The sequence below is a fragment of the Rhinoderma darwinii genome, chromosome 3 (genome assembly GCF_050947455.1).
Source record: "Rhinoderma darwinii isolate aRhiDar2 chromosome 3, aRhiDar2.hap1, whole genome shotgun sequence".
NCBI classification, from domain to species: Eukaryota; Metazoa; Chordata; class Amphibia; order Anura; family Rhinodermatidae; genus Rhinoderma; species Rhinoderma darwinii.
Window position 1 is genome coordinate 37,708,867 of NC_134689.1, and position 20,059 is coordinate 37,728,925.

General features: G+C 44.4%; 1 protein-coding gene across 1 annotated transcript in view; it reads right to left on the bottom strand.

Moving 5' to 3' along the window:
* The window catches only part of IK (IK cytokine), a 61,688-nt gene that overhangs the window by 14,959 nt on the left and 26,670 nt on the right, over window positions 1-20,059 (bottom strand). The window contains exons 11-16 of the mRNA XM_075856277.1: window positions 16,411-16,450; window positions 15,983-16,280; window positions 12,979-12,997; window positions 11,001-11,077; window positions 5,629-5,708; window positions 3,301-3,358 (exon numbers count right to left, since the gene is read on the bottom strand). Coding sequence (XP_075712392.1) covers window positions 3,301-3,358; window positions 5,629-5,708; window positions 11,001-11,077; window positions 12,979-12,997; window positions 15,983-16,280; window positions 16,411-16,450 — 572 coding nt within the window. The remainder of the gene's footprint in view (window positions 1-3,300; window positions 3,359-5,628; window positions 5,709-11,000; window positions 11,078-12,978; window positions 12,998-15,982; window positions 16,281-16,410; window positions 16,451-20,059) is intronic.

Here is a 20,059-nt window from a genome sequence, read left to right on the forward strand (position 1 = left end):
TTTTCATCGTTGCATTTCAAAAGCTATAGCTTTTTAATTTTTCCAAAGACCTAGTCGTATTAAAGAGGCTCTGTCACCACATTATAAGTGCCCTATCTCCTACATAAGGAGATCGGCGCTGTAATGTAGGTGACAGTAATGCTTTTTATTTAAAAAAACCGATCTTTTTTCACAACGTTAGGAGCGATTTTGGTTTATGCTAATGAGCTTTCTTAATGCCCAAGTGGGCGTATTTTTACTTTCGACCAAGTGGGCGTTGTACAGAGGAGTGCATGACGCTGACCAATCGGCATCATGCACTCCTCTCCATTCATTTACACTGCACTAGCGATATAGTTATATCACTATGTGCAGCCTCATACACAAGCCCTAACATTACTACAGTGTCCTGATAATGAATACACATGAAATCCAGCCTGGACGTCATGTGTACTCAGAATCCTGACACTTCTGAATCTTTTCTGTGAGATACCGGCAAGTGAAACGAAATCTCGCGAGATTACGGAGGTAAACGCGCATCCTGACAGGCATATGTCCAGGGCAGACCTGGGGGCTTTTATCAAGCCCCCGGCTGCCATGACACCCCATCTGAGACCAGCGATTGCATTTGCAGGCCGCCGATGGGTGACAGAGGGAGCTCACTCCCTCTGTAAACAAGTTAAATGCCGCGGTCGCTATCGACGGCGACATTTAACAGGTTAAACGGCCGCGATCTAAGTAAACTTCCATCGCGGGCGTTGGAGCAGGAGCTCAGCTGTCATCAGACAGCTGAGCCCCGGCTCCAGCCTGCACGGGAGACCCGTGCAGGACTTAGACTGGGCTAACGTGAAAAGGCGTCAGCCTAGCCTAAGGCCCCTTAGTGACGAACGTGAAAAGGCGTATTGGTGGTCACTAAGGGGTTAATGGGGAAAATTCACAACAAACAAGCAACCAGTCCGCAGCATAAAATTACATGCTGTAGATTAAAAAATCTGCACCGTAGGTCAATTGCTGCATGCAAATTTCCCACAGCCTGTGAATGCCATTTGTTCAATCTCATCCACTTTGCTGCTACCGTAATATGCTGCAGATTTTCTGTCCGCAAATCTGGATGAAAAATCTGCAGCAATTACGCTCTGTTTGGACATACCCTAAAAACAGGTTGGGCTTGAGACGAATACTAATAGCAACCTACAGATTCGTGCAGCTCATACGGATGTATTTAGATCACAGAGCACTTGTATCCACTTCTCAGGTAAGAGCTGGAATAGGTAACTCAATATAATCAAGTGGTTTTTTCACTGATCGCAAACAAATAAATTAAAAACGGTGAGGAATTGATACAAAAGTATATTACACGTTGTATAACTTTTCAACAATATGGTGATTATACCTAATTTACATAAAACTAGAAAAATCATTTAAAAGGGGTTGTACCAGAATCTACAATTATCACCTACCCACAGGATAGGTGATGATTGTCTGAACGCTGCCCCACCTCTGGGACCCCCCACTGATCGCGAGGACAGTGGTTCCCAAACTCCCCGTTACTCTTTATATATTTTTTTTTTACCAAATAAAACCAGATAGTGAAACATTTTTTTTTTTCTAATCTGATTTTATTTTCTGTATATGATTGTAGGGATGGCCATCCTCCCTGTACAGCTGCTTTGCTCAGTTAACAGGATTCAGAGGTATGTTTTACAGCAGTCACATGGATCATAGGAACCTGTAGTCTGGAGAGGACTTATTGACTTCCATGGGGGATTGTTGTGGGCATGCTCTGTGACCTGTGCAGAGGTTAATGTGCAGGGAGGGGTAGAAGAAGAGCTGTGTCCATTACCCATTATCATTTGTGAATCCTCTTATATGCCTCCAGCTTCATAACAGAGGCGTCACCTGTCAATGTAATCCTGCCTGTGATCTCTACATAGCAGGTAGTGTTAGTCTATTATGAGGCCAAGATTTGAGGATTTTCTTTATTATTATTAACTATAGAAAAATTGGAAAATGTAAAAAAAAAAAAATATCATCTTAAAAATGTTTAAACATAAAATTTTGTTAATTATGATAATTTCCAAGATCTAATCTATAGGCCACTTTCAGACAGTATTTTAGTTCGTATTTACTTCAATGTTAGTAAGCCAAAACCAGGAGTTCAAAACTTGCAAGTGACAAAAATCTTTCCATTATATTTGCTCTGGAGTTTCCACTCCTAGGCTTTTTAATAATACTGCCATGTGAAAGTGGACAAAGGCCCTATTCACATGACGTTGCGGCCTTCCGTCGGAGGAAGGACTCACGACGGATGGTTGCAACGTATCCCACTGTACCCGGTATAGTGGGATACGTCACCCATACACATTTCTCCCCTCTTATAGCATCAAGGTGGGCAGTGCTCACCACAGTAGATGCCAGTGCCCGGGACGTGGGTCTCCTCCCAGGACACACAGTTCCTGTTTAGCATAGGCAGTGGCACACTTGATATTGCTGGCTCGCATCCTTGCCACTACATAAGCCGCTCACCTTCCTGGTCTCCCACTCTCCTCCTTATGGACTCAATTGTGGCTTGTGCAGTTCGTTCTCTCCCCTCTGTAATTCACCACATAATGTTGGAGCAAAACGGGGAAAGAGCACAAATAAAATGGACAATGCTCAGATCCATCCCGCACAATACAAAACTTTAGCCTGCGCCTGGATTTAAGGGACAGTAACCTGCAGAGGTCCCACCACCTCCAGTCAGGACCGCTCAGAGAGAACCATGCGTCACCTACAGTACCTCCGAATACCGCACTTTTTTAAACAAAGTGCTGAATGCGGACATCTACGCTATGTTTGGCAGGGGGAACGGTGTAGTCTTAGTGCAGAGAGGGAAGGAGCAAACTGTTGTTGTTCAGTCCAGATACCATAATCTCTGCCTGTTTGGAGCGGTGGCCCTGGTGATTAGGAAGCAGTGTCCGTATATGTGCTCTCATGTGTCAGTATAGTCCCTAAAGCAAGCAAAAAGTGTGTTTGACCAAGAAAAACTCCAGTGACGCCACTGGAGCTTCCCGACTTAAGCGTTAAATGGAGGCCTGTGTCAGATGCCATATAGTGACATCAATCACCCATAAGGCAATTATTGTATCCGTTAAACATACATTTTTATTTTTTTGCTGAATAAAGCGGTATGGACTAAAAGGAAAGTCTTTTAGCCTCCGAATGGCAATGGAAGCCTATGGACACTTTTAGCATGTACATTGGAAACTTTTCCGATGTACATGCGAAACAGACATCGCAAACATAATATGAACAGGGCCAAAGAACTGGACGAAGACTTACCTGGTCCATTTTACTGTAATCTACTTCTTCATCACTATCAACTGCCATATCGTCCATACTGCAAAGAGACAGAAGAACAGATTGTTACTAAGCATATGTAACCCACACATTGTAATCTTTCATTCAGTGAGTTACAACACAAACAAAACTTATTTTGTACCTAATGTAGTGTTGGGATTGAAAGGGGCGAATACAGGTTTTAAGAGAGGCTCTCCAGTTTGGACAATGGTTTTTGGTGGAAAGGGTCCTCAGATTAGAAATTGAGCACAGGGAGTTTCCCCATTGGAACGCCTAAGGGTGAGTAGGGTTTGTTTCTGCCCATAACGAGTGCTGATCAACGATATAAGTCAAATCGGCGCACGTTAAAAGGCCCTTTTACACAGGCCAATGCTATGCTGCATGTGGAAGAACGATCATACGATCGTTTGGTCCCCATTAGTTTAAATCATTGTCGGCAGCACAACCCGTTTACACAGCGTTTGCTCGTTTGTCAGCTGATCGCTGCCATGTTTACACGGGCCAATAATTTGGAACGAGCGTTCAAAAGAATGCTCGCTCGGCTGATTGTTGGCCCGTGTAATGGGTCACTAATGGTTAGTTGTAATCCACAAGGAAACAGAGGGGAAGGGAGGGGTGGGGGTAATAGATCAAAAGGTTTAGACTAGCATAAGAAAAAGACGCAAATTTAGAACAGTTAATAGTTGCACTAAAATTTTTGCCACATTCCGAAAGTGGTGGGAAAAGGGGTGATGTTTAGCAAAAAGTGGGCCTCCATCAGAACAGATTTACCGTAATTTACACCAGAAAACTGGCACAATTCCTGTCACCCTTATAGCCAAAGATGTGACAAATTTAGCAAGAGGTGTGCAGCTCTTAATAAATTGGGTGGATCAAAAAGACTCTTTCCTACTTAGCGTTGCCACCAAGCGGCAGGAGCATTTACCAATAGTGCCAAGTCACCCGATTAACAAGAAAACCAATTGACCCCATTGAAGTCAATGGTCTGTAAATATAATACATGGACATGCTAAATCACAAGAAATTAAGACCAGGTATAAGGTTGCAGTAAACTGCTTTTTATTTAGAAAAACTATCTATTTTTACCACGTTGGGAGCGATTTTAGCTTTATGTTAATTACTTTCTTAAAGAGGCTCTGTCACCAGATTTTGCAACCCCTATCTGCTATTGCAGCAGATCGGCGCTGCAATGTAGATTACAGTAACATTTTTATTTTTTTTTAAAACGAGCATTTTTGCCCAAGTTATGACCATTTTTGTATTTATACAAATGAGGCTTGCAAAAGTCCAAGTGGGCGTGTATTATGTGCGTACATCGGGGCGTTTTTACCACTTTTACTAGCTGGGCGTTCTGACGAGAAGTATCATCCACTTCTCTTCAGAACGCCCAGCTTCTGGCAGTGCAGACACAGCGTGTTCTCGAGAGATCACGCTGTGACGTCACTCACAGGTCCTGCATCGTGTCGGACGAGCGAGGACACATCGGCACCAGAGGCTACAGTTGATTCTGCAGCAGCATCGGCGTTTGCAGGTAAGTCGATGTAGCTACTTACCTGCAAACGCCGATGCTGCTGCAGAATGAAATGTAGCCTCTGGTGCCGATGTGGCCGACACGATGCAGGACCTGGGGCAGGAAGTGAGTGACGTCACAGCGTGATCTCTCGAGAACACGCTGTGTGTCTGCACTGCCAGAAGCTGGGCGTTCTGAAGAGAAGTGGATGATACTTCTCGTCAGAACGCCCAGCTAGTAAAAACGCCCCGATGTACGCACATAATACACGCCCAGTTGTACTTTTACTTTTCAACACGCCCAGTTGTACTTTTGCAAGCCTCATTTGCATAAATACGAAAATGGTCATAACTTGGCCAAAAATGCTCGTTTTTTAAAAATAAAAACGTTACTGTAATCTACATTGCAGCGCCGATCTGCTGCAATAGCAGATAGGGGCTGCAAAATCTGGTGACAGAGTGCCTTTAATGCCCAACTGGGCGTGTTTTTACTTTAGACCAAGTGGTGTTTGCAGTTTTCATTAACTGTTAGCCATAACCAACATTAAAATAAAAAAAAATATGCTGCAAATAGATCACTCTGTGTGTAATGAATCTATAGAATATAGGAGCTCCACTTTTTGAATTGAATTACTGAAATAAATTCACTTCTTGATGATATTCTAATTCATTGAGAAGGACTAGTATATATCTCAATATCTAGCTCATCGACTTGGCTGAATTTGTCTTTATTACTGGATTATATAATTTTGCATGTCATGCATAATAGGAATCATATATGCAACAACAGGTACCACTTACGTTGCAGGGTAACATTCAGCATAACTGTTCCACATGCCAAAGAAATCTCCCAACTGCTTCTTGTCTTCATGTTTCTTCATTGTTTGCAATAGTTAAGAAGTGTAAAGTATAGCAAGGACAGACATAACACAAAAAAGAAAAAAAAAAGTAACGACCTAGGGCTCGGCAATTATGACCTAAATCAAAATCTCGATTAAACAAACATGCAACTCAGACTACGATTAATGAGCAATTTTTAGGCCACACTCCCTTTTGCATGCCATGCCCCCTATTTGAATGCCATGCCATGGAATATATATTCCATGAATCTGCTGTATACTACTGTATATAATATACCCAGACACTGCCCTCCACAGTTTACTGCCCTCATAGCTGCCCCGTGCAGTCTAATGCCCCCATAGCTGCCCTCGCACAGCATAACGTCCCCATAGCTGCCTCACACAATATAATGCCCCAATAGTGCCTAATAAAAATAATACTCGCCTAACCTCTGTCCAACGACAGATGGAGGAGATCCCTCTGCTCCTCTGGTCTGTGTGGCTTGGCGCAGACCGGCATGATAACGTCACTGCCTCGTGTCGGGCTGCTCAGTGACGAAACCGAGAGGGCAGGAGGCTTCTCACGTCCAGAAAAGGGTCAAAACCATCCCAATGAGTAAAGGAAGTCTCCCTGGATGTACCTGGAAATGCTACCACCAATTACAGGGATACCCCGCAAAAACTCCAACTTCACAAGCTCCAGGTTAGAATGGACTGATCCGATGCCTTGGATAGTGGGAAAACATTACAGTAGAAATCCGGACAACATCCCACCTGAGAAACTGGAAATTATAATCTCCTACAGGACAAATAGGCTGGGAAAAGCAGAAGCGGAGTTGACAGAAGAACCTTCCAGGGGGAAGGGACAGCTGTATTCCAGGATCTGTCGACACCAACTCCCAAATTCAAAAAGAAAGCGCTCATATCCCTCCACTCGGACCATCGGAACAAAATGGGGGAGATTTCTCAATCACAAACATAAAAAAAACCTCGTACACACAAATGGGTGGGAGCAGTGTTCTCCAATATACTGGACAAGAAAAGGATTGATTTCTGTTTTGTTTCGTTGGGGAACAGATTGTGGGGCACTCTAGAGCAGTCCACAGGCGTAGGAAAAGAACACAGGACATGGTCAGCTATTTCACAAGTGCCTGCAAGACCACGCGACTTAGGGGAGTGTCTGCAGAAGCAAAGATGTGCACCTGGTAAAACGTGACAAAAAGGTTTGCAAAGAAGACCACATGGCAACCTTGCACAACTGAAGGGCAGAGGTCTGATGGCACAAAGCTCAGGAAGCTCCAACCGCTCTGATAGAGTTGGCCGTGAGACGGAAAAGGGGGAACCTGTCCCCAAACCTGATAAACGTTGTGAACAATCAGTTGAATCAAACAAGCAATGGTGGCCATGGAGGCCGCCAAACCTTTCCTGGGACCCTCCCTCCGGGAGTATGTACATTGAAGCCGACCTCCTGATGGAAGCAGTGACAGGAAGTTAAGTCTGCAAGGCGTGGACGACATCCAGTTTGTGCAGGAAATGCTCCCTCCGATGACTGGGAGATGGACAAAAAGATGGCAAAACATTATCCTCAATTCATGTAGAAAGCCGAAACAAACTTGGGAAAAAAAAATACTACACTGTGGGAGCACTGCCTTGTCTTGATAAAGAGTAAAAAATGGGGAATAGCAGGAGAGCCGCCAACTCAGACCCACCGGATGAAGATCGTGACCAGAAAAAAAAGACTTTCCAGGACAAAAGACTCAGATGTCTCGCAAAGGTTTAAAAGTAGCCGACTTTAAAGACCGCTAAAACCAAATTGAGATACCAAGAAGGGATCGGAAGACTATAACGGGGGGGGGGGGGGGACAGACACACGACCGCATCAGCCACCCCTCTGCGGAAACGTCTTGATGTCAGCCTTAGATGTCAACGGGCAACCAAACAAAATGGAGAGTGCAGTCATCTATCCTATCAGGGAGCTAAGTGCCAAACATTGATCCAGACCACCCTGCAAAAAGGAAAGAATTCTGGATAAAGAAACCTTGAGGGAAAACTTGCAATCCTCACACAAACGCACAAACGATGGTAGGTCTTCCATGCACGATCGTAAATGCAGGCTGAAGGCAGCTTCCTAGCCTTGAGCATAGTGAGAAAAACACCAAAGAGAACACGAGCCCTCAAAGCTGCGGCCTCAACAGCCAAGCCGTTAAACGTAGCGACCTTAAATTCTGGTGAATGAGAGGTCCCTGAGCGAGAAGGTCAGGGAGAGGCAAGGGCCACGGGACGTCGGCCAACAGTGACAAAGTCTGCATACCAACAACGGCATGGCCAAAACGGGACTACCAAAATGGCTGGAGTCCCTTCTGCCTTGCGCCATTGGAGGAGCCACGGCAGAAGAGGAAAGACATACAGGAGACTAATGTCGGACTACGGCGCCACGAGAGTGTCCGGATCTTGTGCTCAGGATATAAGGCAAGGTACCTAGCGATTTAACATAGAGGACTTCAGGTCCACGTCACGGTGACCCACCGGAGACATATTTGATTGAAGGCCTCCTGGTGAAGAGACCACTACCCAGGATCCACCTTTTCGCGGCTCAGGAAGCCTGCGACCGATTTGTCAACCCCGGGAATGAGTACTGCCGTCTGAGACAGAACGCAAACTTTCACCGAGGCCAGAACCTTTGCTGCCTCGTCCATCACCACCATGCTGCGAGTGAAGCCCTGGTGTTTGAGATAAGCCACGGCCGTGGCATTGTCCATTGAAACACACACCAGATGTCCTGACAGCGATGACGTCCAGTGCAGAAGGAACAGGAAAATGGCTCACCATTACGGAAGGTTGATGGGAAGGGAGGATTCCCGTGGAGACAACAGCTCCTGAGCCGTAAGGTTCCGAAAAGAGCCCGCCAACCCGAGACTGGTATCTGTGGAGAGGATCAGACAGATCAGTGGCAGGAAGAAACGGCCAGAGGGAGGTGATCTACCACTGAAGCAAGCATTGGACTGCAAGAGGAAGTATGAACTACAGATCCAGAGAAATAAAGATCAGTTCAAAGGGAGGGGGGGGGGGTTCCCGTTGTAGAGGGCGCACGTGGAACTGCGCAAAGGGAATGGTTTTGATTGAAGCCACCACAGTCCCAAGAACATGCAGAAGCAGGGAAATCAGAACGGCTGTCTGAAAGGAACGAAACCCATCCTGAAAAATTGATAGATGCTCTGGTGGAAGGAAAACTTTTGCAGAGCGAGTGTCACGGCGACCGCCAAGAACACAATCTGCAGGGACAGGCAAGATTTGAATCGGTTAACAATCCAACCGAATCAACTCCGTGTCCAGAGTAATCTGAAGAGCAGTCTCATTGTCCTCCCTGGAAGAAGACTTGATCAGGATGTCGCCCAGGTACGAGCTTTCATCCAGAGGGTACGGGCGGCAAGAGAACCCATCTTCCTCAAAACTGGCTCAAACAAACTACTCCAACCAAAAGGGGGGGGGGGGGCTTCTCGTTTTTGGTCTATTCGTGGGTTCACCAAAACCACGTCCTCTAGGTCACAACCTCACCAGGATCAGAAGCTGTTGTGAATGCAATTACACAACTTAACGCTAAGTAACCTCAAATTCAGAGATGCTCCAAAATAGGGCATACTTTTTAATACACTCATTATCAATGTAATTTAGGCTGCATTAACATCCGCATCGGAGGCTCTGCTAGGAGCCCCCATTAAAGATTCTGCTGTTTTTTACGGAAAAACAGTGATGAAAACTTCGGCAGAACCGGACATACTCTATGGGATAGGTCTAGCAAGGCAGATGTGAAAAAAGCCTAAGATACAGGACCTCGGCACTGCCCATTTTCAACTACATTGTGCAAACTAAATAAGCCTTGTGGGCTCTATATTATAGACTACAATAAATTCAGATGTACTCTGTAGCCATAACAGGAGGGCAGTACTTGAGTTTTGCCATTCTACAGCTGTGAGTTCAGTTCTTTCATATTGCTCCATTGACACAATTTGTAGTATTTGTGGCAATAAGGCCCTGTTCACGCGGCGGTATTCCACCTCCCATTTATTTCAATGGGAGTCAGACACTTCTTTTGCCGCTAGCTGATTTCTTCAGCTAGCGGGAGAAAAGGATCCTGCCTGTTCGTCCTGCCCGAATCTCCCATTGAAGTCAATGGGAGGAATAATTCTGCAGCGGATTTTGCTGCGGGACCCGCCACGTGCACGGACCCTTAAAAATGTTTTTGAGCATTGTTGTCTAAAGGTCCTCTTACATGGGCCGTGCTGGGCAGAGTAAACGAGCGCCGAACGAGCCATCTCGGCTCACATTTGCGCCTTTCACAAGGAGCTAGCATGGGGACGAGCACTCGTTACTCCGATCGCTCGTCCCCATGCATCATCAGGTCGGTAGCACGTCCTGCTTAAACAGGGAGATGTGCTGCCGACAAACGATAATATTTTTAACACGATACAATCAGAAGGTGGACATCTGCTCGTTCATCTGCTGATCGCTGCCTTGTTTACAGGGCAATTATCGGCAACGAGCGTTCTATGAATGAGCATTTGCCCGAGAATTGGCCCGTGTAAAAGGGCCTTAAGTAGTTTCCTGAATGGATTCTCATCTTAAACTTTATTCCAATGACTGATCTTTTAAAACAAAATCAAGGAACCATATTTTTCATACCCGGTCTGATCCTTATAGGGGTTTTCCAATGAAGGACATTTATGACACATCCACAGGATATGCAATCGAAGAAAGGAACTGCAGCACTCAAGATAATCCAAAGAAGTGTATTTGATTTATTCACCAAGCATAAAAACAGTTGCAACGTTTCAACCCATGAATGGGTCTTTATCAAGCATGGATTATCTTGAGTGCTGCAGTTCCTTTCTTCCATTGCATATTGATGACTCTCCCTTGGGCCTGGGATTCTTTACTGCATGCACCACCCATGTTTGGGGAGTTGTCCTTTCACATGGAAGAATTTTTTGTGGCTGTGCTGCGGTTTTCCTGAATATATATCCACAGGCTATAAATGTCAGATAGGTGCGGACCCCCAGAGTTGAGACCCGCATCCATCTCTAGAACGGGGCCCCCTAAACCCGTTCTGGCTTTTTTTGCTCGCACTGCCTCCCGGCCACTTCCTGATTACATGGTCGGGAGTTACGTCAACGGCGTAACTCACTGAGCTACACCGTTTCCGTAAGTCCCATAGAACTGAATAGTAGTTACGGAAACAGCGTAGCTCACATGCTATAAGTTTACATGCAAGGACTGCTATTGTTGATAAATAGTATGTGCTTGTGTAGAAAATGCAAAATACAGACAAAAAGGATATTCTACTCCCTCCCAACCGGTAGATCCAGCAAAGTTATCATTGATGGACTTAAGAAGATCCTTGGTTGAACCAGGTCCTAATAAAGAAAAACCGATATAAAAACATTTCCATTACAATAATTTCATAGAAAAAAAGAGAAAATGTTCACTTTTACAGATCTTCTGATGGGTCATTAAAAAAATTAAGAGCTTAGCAAAAGAGGTATTTAGCTTTGTACAGCTGCCTAGGATTGGCGGTTAGACCACAATTGTTGACATCCTTAGGATAGCGCTTTTTCTTTCCCTGAAAAATCTTGTTCAACAGTGAATAACTCCTACAGATTTTGCATTTCTATTTTATGGCAAAACCAGGAACAGAACCTAAACTGAAGAAATATATAATAGGTAGGCCTTTTGGTATGCTCTACTGGACTCCATTCTGTTTTAGGCGTAAAATATGCATGCAAAATCTGCAGCAGATCTTCAGTGTTTGAGCAAGGCCTAAAATAAACATTGATAGGGAATGTCTCAGCAGTAAATGACTTGTTTAAAGAGGCTCTGTCACCAGATTTTGCACCCCTATCTGCTATTGCAGCAGATCGGCCCTGCAATGGAGATAACAGTAACGTTTTTATTTTTAAAAAACGAGCATTTTTGGCCAAGTTATGACTATTTTCGTATTTATGCAAATGAGGCTTGCAAAAGTACAACTGGGCGTGTTGAAAAGTAAAAGTACAACTGGGCGTGTATTATGTGCGTACATCGGGGCGTGTTTACTACTTTTACTAGCTGGGCGTTGTGTATAGAAGTATCATCCACTTCTCTTCACAACGCCCAGCTTCTGGCAGTGCAGACACAGCCGTGTTCTCCAGAGATCACGCTGTGACGTCACTCACAGGTCCTGCATCGTGCCGGCACCAGAGGCTACAGATGATTCTGCAGCAGCATCGGCGTTTGCAGGTAAGTCGATGTAGCTACTTACCTGCAAATGCTGATGCTGCTGCAGAATCAACTGTAGCCTCTGGTGCCGACACGATGCAGGACCTGTGAGTGACGTCACAGATCTGCACTGCCAGAAGCTGGGCGTTCTGAAGAGAAGTGGATGATACTTCTCATCAGAACGCCCAGCTAGTAAAAGTAGTAAACACGCCCCGATGTACGCACATAATACACGCCCACTTGGACTTTTACTTTTCAACACGCCCAGTTGTACTTTTGCAAGCCTCATTTGCATAAATACGAAAATGGTCATAACTTGGCCAAAAATGCTCGTTTTTTAAAAATAAAAACGTTACTCTTATCTACATTGCAGCGCCTATCTGCTGCAATAGCAGATAGGGGCTGCAAAATCTGGTGACAGAGCCTCTTTAAATCAAGTTTTTATGTTAAGGGTATTTTTAAAGAATTTTCCGTGATTTTGTTTGCATTTTCGATTATCTATATTAAGAAATAAACTACTGCAATAAGTGAATAGCATAAAAGACCCGGATTCCAAATATGTCATTTTTAGTGTTTGCATTCTCCTGCAGCAAGCCTGCAGATGGTCAGTGCGCTGTATGCTAATGCATACCCCAGACCCCACAGCAGACTCTTTGGTTCTTCATTAGCATAATGCGCATTTGTGGGCTTACTGCAGGGAGATGCTAGAGAGTACAAACATAAAACAAAAAAAAAAAAGGGAAACATTTTAAATCATTCCCAATAAAATACAAACCAAACAAATCCCTGCAACACTTACTATAGCTATGTAAAACACAATATGGGTAATTAATTAACTTTTTCAAGAAAGGCATCTACACTTCTTGTAAACTGTAAAATGAACTATGACCATTTCCTATGGTTAAAAAAATAAATAAAAATGTTTGCCGTTCCTATAGTGGAAAAAAAACACGTTCTAAACCTTCTTTTACTCTAATCATAGTCGGAGCGGACTAACGCACAGCTTTCGCAAATGCCTCTCGTAACCACTTACTCACAAATCGTGTACTATGCAACTTACCCTTGTCAACATCTTGGGGCTGAAATTAAAGAAAGAAATGCCAAATGTTAAACGATAATATTTGACATTTATTACTGCAACATTTACTATCATTGACAATTCTTTACATTACTGCTGCCACCATTGTGACAGTTGTACAATTGCACTAAACACACATTAAAAGAGATTTGTGCAAGATTAGTAAAAATTATTATTATAATTTTTTTATTTTTTTTAAGTACTCGCCATAAAATCCTTTTCTCGTCCAGTTCATTGGGGGACACAGACCATGGGTATATGCTGTTGCCACTAGGAGGCTAGTCACAAAGAATTAAATATTGTAGCCCTTCCTAGAGGATATACCCCACCTACAGACACAGAGATAATTCAGTCTGTCCGTAAGCAGTAGGAGAAGTAGAAACCAGGAAAGTAAAAAAAAAAAAAAAAAAAAAAAAAAAAAAAAAAAAGTCACAAAGATCGAGAATCCCTCCAACAGAGAACCATGAGAAACAGAAAACCAGTGGGAGCTGTCCATCCAATTGAACTGGACAAGAAAAGGATTTTATGCAGAGTACTAAAAGAATGGTTTTTTCCTTCATTACATTGGGGGACACTGGCCGTGTGATGTCCTAAAGCAGAACCCAGGGGCAGGAACAGAAAAAAAATAAAAAGAAGAAGATGGTCACTTACGCCACTGATACCTGCAAAATCTTGCGTCCAAGGAAAGCCTCTGCAGAAGCAAATGTGTGAACCTGATAGAATTTGACAAAAAAGTGCAAGGAAGGCCAGGTAGCGGCCTTGAACACTTGAAAAGCAGAATTCTGATTGCGCACAGCCCAGGAGGCGCCAACCACTCTGCAGAAAGTGAAAGTGGCCTTAAAAGGCCGCCAAAACCCTTCCTAGGCCCATCCGGGAGAATAAACAAGGAATCCGACCTCCGAAAGGAAGCAGTGAGAGAAACCTAAGACCACAAGGGGCAGACATCCAGGTTGTTGAGAAACCGCTCCCACTCGTATGACTAAGAGACAGGCAAAATAGTGTCCTCGTTCAGATGAAAGGCCGAAACCGTTGAAAAAAAATAAATAAATGGATGTCCCCACACAGAGCACTGACTTATCCTGATGGAGACAGAAATGGAATCCGGAAGGATAAAGCAGCCATTAAGCTTTCCAGAATAAAAGACGAAGGGAGATTTCTCGCAAGGGTTCAAAGGGAGCCGACAACAACACCTGCAAACCCAAATTGAGATCCCAAGAAGGAATCGGAGGACGATAAGGTGGAACCGTGTGAGCAACCCCCTGCAGAAAAGCTTGCTGTCAGTCTTAGATGCCAATGGGCGACTAAACAAGATGGGAAGTGCTGACACCTGCCCCTCTAGGTAGCTAAGTGCCAAACCTTCATCTAGGCCACCCTACAGAAAGGACAGAATTCTGGACAGAGAAAAAAAACACAAGTGTGGTAGATTGTGATGATCCTCATACCAACGAAAGTTGGCCTTCCAGGTACGATGGTAAATGTGGGCTTAAGAAGGCTCCCTAGCCTCGATCAAATGTAGAAAAACCCCCTCTGAAAGACTACGAGCCCTCAGAATTATATTTAGCGCCCGATATGTACATAAGCCTCTGAACCTAATGGGGCGTTTCTAACTAAATGGCAAGGGGCGTAATCTCTTCCCTCTGACACGGTCTAATCAGCTACGGACAGTGTCAGGGCGACTTGGGCGGTGTTCCCTCCCGCGAGAACACACACAGACTGGTGGTTCTGATTTCGTGATGGAGAAAACTGTGTAGCTCGCTGAGTTACACTGTTTCCGTAAGCCCCATAGAACTGAATGGTAGTTATGGAAACGGCTTAGTTCGCATGCTACGCTGCTTCCATAACTGCCATTCACTGCTATGGGAGTTAAAGAAACCGCGTAGCTCAGCGAGTTACGTTGTTTCCGTAACTCCTGACCATGTAATCAGGAAGTGGCCAGGAGTCAGTGTGAGCACACAAAGGTAGAACGTGGTTTAGGGGGCCCCGTTCTAGAGATAGGTGCAGGTCAGATGGGGTTAGAGCACTGAGATCCCTGCCAATTGCTGAAACGAAGCTGCAGATGTCTACGAATCCGTACAGAAAGTCTATGTGTCTACATCGCTCGCTTGGCTTTCCGTGGAATGTGTATCAGAAAGGAAGCGGCACAGCGCTCATGGTAACGCTACTGTCACTGTTTTGGCCATCAGTAAGGGTCTTGGTGACATGTCAGAAGTTTTGAAATCTGAGGGGTCCAAGCACTATCTGTCAAAAGTTTAGTTACACTTTAACACCCGGAGAACCCCTTTAACAATAATTGTTCTACTACAATTACGTCATACCCTGTATACAGCGTGAAATCAGGATTGTAACATTCATAGTAGTAGAAAGTCTGCCATACCGTTCACTAATATTTATGAGATAAAGCCTTCATTTCTTCATCCGACCGGCGTTATAGTTATAGTTTGGCTACAATGTTTAAAGTAAGGGTATGTGCACACGTAGTGACCAAAAACGTCTGAAAATACGGAGCTGTTTTCAAGGGAAAACAGTACCTGATTTTCAGACGTTTTTTGAGCAACTGGCGTTTTTCGCTGCGTTGTCGCGGCGTTTTTTACGTCCGTTTTTGGAGCTGTTTTCATTGGAGTCTATGAGAAAACGGCTCCAAAAACGTCAAAAGAAGTGTCCTGCACTTCTTTTGACGAGGCTGTATTTTTACGCGTCGTCGTTTGACAGCTGTCAAACGACGACGCGTAAATGACAGGTTGTCTGCACAGTACGTCGGCAAACCCATTCAAATGAATGGGCAGATGTTTGCCGACGTATTGCAGCCCTATTTTCAGACGTAAAACGAGGCATAATACGCCTCGTTTACGTCTGAAAATAGGCCGTGTGAACCCAGCCTAAGGTGGCACAAGGACCCAAATAAACCTGTAGCCGCCACTGAACATGGTTATTCAGTAATCCACTAGAGGGGAGGTGAGAATAGAAAAGTATAATGTATGTTTATTACCTCATCATCAGCCTTTGGCTTCTCAAAGTAACTGTGTCTCCTCTTTTCTTCTTCCCTCCTCTTTTCTTCTTCCCTCCTCTTTTCTTCTTCCCTCCTCTTTTCTTCTTCCCTCTCTCTCTCTCGGTCCCGTGTCCTTTCTCTGTCCCGCTCTCTGTCGCGTTCATGATCCCTGTCTCGGTCTCGCTCTCTTGGACGGTCTCTATCCCTATCCCGCTCCTTTTCTCTGTGCTCTTTTCTCTCTTTCTCACGAGGAGGTTTAGTTGCAGTTGGAATGTAGTCTCCAATATCATCGAAGATGCTTAAATAAAAAGGAAGATAAAAGGTCTATGCTGTATATACACGAAACAAATGATCTCATAAACGTCCAACACTTGAATATTTATGTAAACGCTGGTAGAAAAATCAAGAAATAATATAAAAGGTCTTACTTCAGATCAGCCTCTGGAGGTTTCTTGTCATCCAACTTTCCTTTAAGGAAATAAAAAATATTCAGTTTAATAACATATAAAAACATTCTTGTTAGCGGAGCGGTTGGTGCTCCAGATGTTTCCTAACTTCAACTGCTGACAAAAATAAGCAGCTACTTCCAGTCACGGCCTACTATTTGGGTCTCCCAGTCTATACAATGTTCCCCTCTCACATTACCCGGATTCCAGGCTGTGAGTTTCATGCAGTCTGCTAATCACTTCAAGATTTGAAATATTGCACGTTTTCATTTTTAGTGTCATGCAGAAGCCCAAAGTGTAGACCAATGTAAGAGGAGCTTTATAATGAGTGCAAATAGTGCAAAAGAAAAAAAAGAGAATATGTCTATAGAAATCAGTTAGTTGCATTTTTTCGCGAGACTACGCCTGCTATGCTGTAATCACAGAGACGCTACAGAAGTGGTCAGGATTCTGAATACACATCATGTCCTGGCTGGAGGTAATGTATATTCATTGTCAGGACACTGCAGTAATGTTAGTGTGTGTGTATGAGGCTGCAGATAGCGATATAGTTATATCGCTATTGGCAGTGTAAATGAATGAAGAGAAGTGTATGACGCTGATTGGTCACTGATTAGTCAGCGACATACACTCCTCTGTACAACGCGCCCACTTGGTCATATGGTAAAACACGCCCAGTTGTCCATTGTGAAACTCATTAGCATAAAGCTAATATAGGTCATAACTCCGTCGAAAATGATCGGTTTTCTAAATAAAAAAACAGCGCTGTAATCTACATTACAGCGCGATCACATCATGTCCAATATAGGCCACTTATAATGTGGTGACAGAGCCTCTTTAAAAAAAAAAAAAAAGAAAAAGTGGTATTAGGGGATTTTAGATATTTAGAAATGGTGTGCAGATGGTTTAAATGCAGTAAGATTAGTCACTTACTAATGTACTGCCCGTAACAAAGGTTTCTGCATGTGAGACTGGCTTACAGTCATATGACCCTGCTCCTGGCGTTTATCCCATGCTTGTGTGACATTCAGTACACTGAACATGTGGTGATCTCCTCTCTCCCTGTAGTATGGGACATCACATGCCTCTTACCAGATCTGCTTCCCATGCTGGGCAGCAGATTCTAAAAGCAGAGCGGTGTCTTAGTAGCAGACAGCGAGTAATTACAGCACTACCATACACCTTGTAATAGAGGGGCATACAGGCAGCTGTAAATAGAGGCAGTGTCTGAGAGGGGAGGGGAATCAAGAGAACTGTAGTCATTTACATGGTAATCCAGCCCATAGAAGCAGGATTAAAACAGAGATGCGGTCTAAAAAAAAACGGCAATTGAGCCCTAGTTTTATTTTTATGAAGCTCGGAAAACATCTTTATTTAATATTAAATGTGTTTTAAACCTTTTTTAGGAATGAAGAACTTGATAGTAGTTCAAACAAAGGTGTTATATTACAAAGTTACAATATATCTCTTATGACCAATCTGCTTTATTTCCAGTATGATTTGTAACACCTTTAAAAAACCTGAGTTGCGATAAATCACCGATATTATGTGGATCCGAATCACCATAGACCGCAAAATCCACAAAAACCTGTGACTGGTTCAGGCGCTTTGGGATGTAGATGTTGATTTGGAGCCACACAATCTCTTTGTAACAATGGACTTGAACAGGTGGTATTATAAGGCAAAATATTTTTTTCTCATTTCCCTTCCAGTAAAACAGATGCAAGAAAACTAAACTCAACCCACTAATTCAAAATCACGTTTAAAGGACGGGTGTCGCGAAAAAATTATTTTTTAGATAATATTGCTTTTAGTATATTAAAATACATTTTAATTATCTGTGGGTTACTTTTTTCTTTTTTCTAACTTTTACTTCACTATGGGGGCTGCCATTTTGTTTTTCATCTCTGTATGTGTCGATTAACGACACATACTGAGATGGAATACGGCAGCTACAGGGCATAGGAGTCAATGAACGGGAGCCGTTCCATTGACTTTGACCTGCGTCTGCGCAGTACAGAGTACAGAGCCAGAGAGCAGAGTCACTCAGCAGCCATACTGAAGACCAGATGCACTGCAGGTAAGATGTGTGTCTATGTCTGTCCCACTCTCTATCTCACAGACCCCCACTCTCGTGACCCCCGACAGGCCCCCCCTAACGGCCCCCCCCCATATGGAGGACACATTATGCAACTGTACAGGGAAAGCCCTGAACGGTAAATCTCTCTAGTTGTGCTGAGACTGTTTGGGGATGTTACTAATGAACCTCTCACTCCAGATGGAGGTGTAATGGTGGTCACCCAGCTTTCCCAGACCCCTGAACGATAAATCTCTCTAGTTGTGCTGAGACTCAGAGGTTCATTAGTCACATCCCCAAACAGTCTCAGCACAACTAGAGAGATTTATCGTTCAGGGGTCTGGGAAAGCTGGGTGACCATTACCCCTCCTACTGGAGTGTGTTTGGGGATGTGACTAATGAATCGCTCACACTCCACTATGAGGGGTAATGGTGGTCACCCAGCTTTCCCAGAAGCAGATATAACCAGGAAAGGGCTGGATGGACGGGCTGAGGGTGCACAGGGTTTTTGGTGACCCCCTCTGTCATGTGATCGGACCTAGGTTACCGGTTCATGTGACTATAAGGGTATGTGCACACACACTAATTACGTCCGTAATTGACGGACGTATTTCGGCCGCAAGTCCCGGACCGAACACAGTGCAAGGAGCCTGGCTCCTAGCATCATACTTATGTACGACGCTAGGAGTCCCTGCCTTGCTGCAGGACAACTGTCCCGTAGTATAATCATGTTTACAGTACGGGACAGTTGTCCTGCAGCGAGGCAGGGACTCCTAGCGTCGTACATAAGTATGATGCTAGGAGCCCGGCTCCTTGCACTGTGTTCGGTCCGGGACTTGCGGCCGAAATACGTCCGTCAATTACGGACGTAATTAGTGTGTGTGCACATACCCTAAATCTGTCCATAACAAGAGACCGTGCACTCAGGACAAGCCCTGCCATCATGCCGTAGTTGTGTGGTTCTGTCTGCAGTGATGGCGGTGGGTGGCTCTGACACCCGCCTCCCCCATCGGGTCATCTCAGGACAGAAGGAGTGTCCGGATTGGAGACAGCGCCGCACCTGTCCTCAGGTTGTGTCTGGTATTGCAGTTCACCTCCACTGAAGTGAATAGGACAGAGCTATAATACCACACACGACCTGAGGACAGGTGCGGCGCCATGTTTTCCAGGACGACCCCTTTAAGACTTTTCCTGTGCGTGTGCGTGTGCGTGTGTGTGTGTGTGTGTGTGTGTGTGTGTGTGTGTGTGTGTGTGTGTGTGTGTGTGTGTGTGTGTGGCAGAGCATAGTGTGCACGGGCGCCGCTGATCCTTCATAGCCGCTTATCAGCTGTTTTGAAGAATCAGCGGCGAGCACCCCCCCACACACACACAAATCCCCCAAAACATGCAGAATCAAGTGTAATCAAGCGTTTTTTTAATGCGTTTTTTGCACGTAAAATGTGCAAAAAAAAAAAAACGTATCAAATACACGGTGTGTGAACCGGTCAGCTGAAAAGTCATTCACTTCACTTTCATCATTCTAAGGGCTCATTTACACGTGTTATAAGTCCGTGC